Source organism: Galeopterus variegatus, unplaced genomic scaffold, assembly GCF_000696425.1.
Source record: "Galeopterus variegatus unplaced genomic scaffold, G_variegatus-3.0.2 Scaffold8632, whole genome shotgun sequence".
NCBI lineage: Eukaryota > Metazoa > Chordata > Mammalia > Dermoptera > Cynocephalidae > Galeopterus > Galeopterus variegatus.
In genome coordinates, this window is record NW_007734743.1 from 53,568 (window position 1) to 58,280 (window position 4,713).

The 4,713-nt window shown below is 49.0% G+C and overlaps 1 protein-coding gene across 1 annotated transcript in view; it reads left to right on the plus strand.

The window, feature by feature from the left end:
- The window catches only part of LOC103608612 (coiled-coil domain-containing protein 180-like), a gene marked incomplete at its 5' end in the record, with an annotated part of 64,929 nt that overhangs the window by 42,140 nt on the left and 18,076 nt on the right, over positions 1-4,713 (plus strand). The window contains 2 exon segments of the mRNA XM_008593026.1: positions 2,580-2,678; positions 4,423-4,542. Of these exon segments, the coding sequence (XP_008591248.1) occupies positions 2,580-2,678; positions 4,423-4,542 (219 nt within the window).

Below are 4,713 nucleotides of genomic sequence, written 5' to 3' on the forward strand. Positions count from 1 at the left end.
CCCGCGCTTCCCAAGCCGCGCACTATCCAGTGCGCCACCGGGCCGGCCCAGGCAAGTACTGTTTTTAATCTCCATTTCAGAGATAAAGAAACGGAGGCACAGAGTAACTCAGTGACAGGCAGGAATACAGAGCTTTTAAATGGTGGAGCCAAAATGTAGAAACTCAAGTCTAACTGATACCAGAGATTATGGCCTTGACCATGAACTGGCCATCTGTGCGACAAAAGGGGAAGAGGGCCGTGTGGGGCGTGTGGGGGTAGGAGGAGAGGATTTAACTTGGGCTGGGTAAGCGGGGCTTCCCGAGGCTTGAGGGAGCAGTAGGAGCCAGCCAGGCATGGGGTGGGAAGCAGAGGGCCCTGGAGAATTGATGGAAAAAATCCAGGGAGCTGGAGCCAAGAGGAGTGAGAGGGTGAGGGAGAGGGGTGGCGAGCTGAGGCTGGAGAGGTGCAGGCAGGTCAGCGGGGCCTTGGTCAGGTGTTGGGGACGAGGGAAGCATTCTGGCAGGGCCGTGTGCTCAGGGCCACTTTTGAGGAGAGCCCTCTGGCTGCTGGCTACAGAAAGGCTGGAGGTGTGGAGAGAGGAGTGTGGCAGGGGTGAGGGGATGAGGCGGAGAGAGTGGTGGCCTGGACATGTTCTGATTCCAGAGTTAAGTGGCAGTGGGATGGGTGGGACTAGGGTTGCACTGGAAATGAAGGGCCTAGGCCATTACATAGGTCAGGGCACCATTCAGGGAACAGCATTTGAGGACCCACTGGGCTAGGACACGCAGAGCTGAGGCGGATGGACCTGTCTCCTGGGAGTGGCAGATGTATTCCAATAACAGAAAGGTTTGCTGACTCCCATCCCAGGCTCCTGCCCCTGTGGCCCCGGAAAGCATTTAATTCACTCACCTGTGAAATGGGAGTCCTAAAAGCAACTCATAAAGTTGGTCGTGGCACCAATAAATGAGCTAATGTGTGCTCAGCTCTTGACACAGCCTCTGGTGCATAGTGAATCCTCAATAAAGGCAGGCTTTGACAGAGGTCCCAGAAGACCTGTGGGGGGGAGGAAGGGGCAGCTTCAGGGAGCAGAGCCCAGGGTTCCAGGCCACATCACCCCACCCCTTGTTTAAGGAGTACATTTCTAATGGGCCTCCACATGGTGCTGGCACAGATTCCTTTTTCTGAGCTGATATTTGGGGCCTGTTCACAGTGTATACGTGTTGCATTTTTACATGTATATCTCCTACGATAAGCAAAATACATTTCCATCATGGACAATATTGGAAATATAGAGCAAATACAGAAAGGAGATAGTTCATAATTCTACCACATAGTCATAACCCCTGTTTAAGATTCGACTTATTTTTAAGCTTTTTTCTACACACAAAAAGATGAGGATATATCAAAATTGGCCTCTTGCCACTTATACGATTTTATCATCAGTATAATCTTTAAAGATTCTTCAAAAACAGTTTTGATGGCTTCCCTCTAATGGATATGTTGCTATTTTTACTTAAGCATTCCTTTTTGGAGGAAAATTTGGTGGATTTCACTTCTCCTGACCCACAGTGCTATGAGAAGTGCATGTGCACAGTATCTGACTGCATCCTTCAGTGTCTCCTGAGAGCTGGGATCTGGGTCTGAGCCAGGACGTTCTCAGGCCCTTCCTGCTTTCCAGGTGGATGTTACAGACCTGGCCCCACAACACCAGAGCAGGAGACTGTCCTTCTCCCAGCTCCCTCACCACACTAAATTTATCTCTTACCTATTTGATAGGAAAACAATCTTTTTAATTTGTATTGATCTAGTTTCTGGTCAAACTTTGCATTTTTTCCTGATTTCATTTTTTCTGTGCTTAATCAATTTCTCAGATAATAAGTTTTGTCAAACATTTTCCTGATCACAATACATATTCTAGAAACAACATCTCAGAACTCTGGTTTTCTAGGTGACAAAATCCAACTTGCAAACAGATGGATTAAATTCTTCTCTGGCACAGCTTCAATNCTTATTTTTAAGCTTTTTTCTACACACAAAAAGATGAGGATATATCAAAATTGGCCTCTTGCCACTTATACGATTTTATCATCAGTATAATCTTTAAAGATTCTTCAAAAACAGTTTTGATGGCTTCCCTCTAATGGATATGTTGCTATTTTTACTTAAGCATTCCTTTTTGGAGGAAAATTTGGTGGATTTCACTTCTCCTGACCCACAGTGCTATGAGAAGTGCATGTGCACAGTATCTGACTGCATCCTTCAGTGTCTCCTGAGAGCTGGGATCTGGGTCTGAGCCAGGACGTTCTCAGGCCCTTCCTGCTTTCCAGGTGGATGTTACAGACCTGGCCCCACAACACCAGAGCAGGAGACTGTCCTTCTCCCAGCTCCCTCACCACACTAAATTTATCTCTTACCTATTTGATAGGAAAAAAATCTTTTAAATTTGTATTGATCTAGTTTCTGGTCAAACCTTGCATTTTTTCCTGATTTCATGTTTTTCTGTGCTTAATCAATTTCTCAGATAATAAGTTTTGTCAAACATTTTCCTGATCACAATACATATTCTAGAAACAAAATCTCAGAACTCTGGTTTTCTAGGTGACAAAATCCAACTTGCAAACAGATGGATTAAATTCTTCTCTGGCACAGCTTCAACGCAAAATAGAAGCTTGTTGCAACTCAAAGGGAGATAAAACAGTAAGTGCTCAGTAAATTCTACGTGTCATGCTAGAATCATAAACTTGAAATAAACTTACATCTGCATACAGGATTTCTCCAGCACAGGGAGGTCTCTGAGCCTTCCTACTTAACCCGTTTTAGCCAATGGAATGAAAGAAGAAAGAGACGAGAAACCAGCCCGTCCCTAACCCCACCGCCTCCCAGGCAAGCATGTGGAATGCAGCAAGGTGGCCCTGACCCCAGCTTCATCTGGCCTCGCACCCCTGTAATGTCACCAGGCGTCCCTGGTGTGGGAGCACTCAGTCCGGATGAATGACAGAAGCAGAGCGCTGCCCCCTCAACAACCACTTTCCACTTGACTTTTCACTGGTTCCTTTTGATCACAGCACATAAACTGGTTTTCTGTGTCTAAACTGTGAGAAGTCAGAATTGGAGCAAGTTTGGGAGGAGTGTGGTTCTGAGCGCCCGCCAGAACCCTGACCTGTAGAGCAGGTTCCTGGAGGTCTACATGCTTAGTTTTCTGCCACAAGCGCACATCTCTGTCCCCCATTCCACAGTGCCCTGGCCACACCAAGGATCCTTTCCTCAACTGTTCAACCAGGAGTCCCCAGAGCAGGGCACCTGCCTGAGGGTTCTTGTGGGGGAAGCTTCCTCCTCCCCGTTCTCTGCTTTTTCTCTTCTACTTCGGTGACACTGAGTTGCGGGTCTGTTGCTATTAGCACCGAGAGGACATTTATTTTTCTATCTTTGTTGCTTTTTCTTGTTTAGCAATGCAAGAGTCTTGAGGATTGTTCAAACATCCACAAAGCATAGAGTGCAGATTAAATGTCCCTCCCACTATGCTCATTTTCTATAGAAACACTCTAAACCCTGTGATGTATATTCGTCACGTGCGTCCACACACCCGCCAAGTTAACTCGCACTGCAGTGTGGATGCGTGGAGGAAAGGTGGCTCCCGTGACTCACCTGGTTGCCTTGATGAGCCCACCCACTGGGGAGCAAGGGAAAACTAGATGAATCTGCTGTGACTCTTCAACAGGCCCTTTAGGGCAAGCTCTGCCTCTCCAGAGCAGAAACATTTAGTCTCTCACTTTTCCTCAGCTCCCAACCCCTGCTCTGTACTCTCTCTTCAGGGTTTTGGGTGGTGCCACGGGCTTGCCCAGCCTCCTGGCTGGATGGGGAGAGTGTGAGCCTGGGTGGCAGGTGTTCGTGTGTTGATGGAGGAGACTGGTTTGACAGTAGCGATGTAATGGAGATGGTAGTGATGCCTTTGGTCTGCGGTGAGGGTGAAGATCCTCGTGGTTGCATCCCTGCACACCTGTGGGTGCTGCTCAAAGGGGCTGCTTGTTAGAATTTGCCATGGAGATGACCACATTGCCCTCCTTGGGCACCTGAGGGTGTGAGATACACACCCTCACCACCTGGGCCAAATGTTAGAGCTAGAGGAGATCCTAGGGAACATTCTGTGTCCCCATCTGTAAGACACTCAGGTAAGTTCAAGTTATTAGCCTGGAGTTGAACCCATAGACCCGGCAACAGAACTCCGATGCCCCCCTCAGTGAAGGATCTGCTGCCGCAGTGCAGCCGCCTAAGGTCTGGCGCAGCATTCCCCACCCCCAGGGCCCTCCCTGTGAGTGAGGGGGCTCCATGGAACCAAGAGCGTCCTCCTCAGACCAGCCCTAGTTGCTGCAGTTTTGGAGGAATCTGCCGGCTCTCCCGCAGGCTGCTTCCCCAGGGCTTTCGTTCTCTGTGTTCTCACTAGATGGGGACCGCAGAAGACCTCCTTGGCGTTGTCCGAACCTGGAAAGAAAAACTAAGCCAGAGGATTCAGTACCTCAACTGCAGGCTGGACATGGTGGCCGAGACTCAAGTGGTCTTTACTGTAAGGAACGGGATGGGGAGGTGGGGAAGGGTGGGTGAGCTGTTGTCTGGGCTCCCAGGAGGGGCTCAGCAGAGCCTGAGGGAAGAGGGGACTCCAGGCCTCTGCTGGATGCCAGGCTGGCAGGTCAGACCTCAATTCAAATCCCAAATGGGCCACTTCTCTGTATTGGTC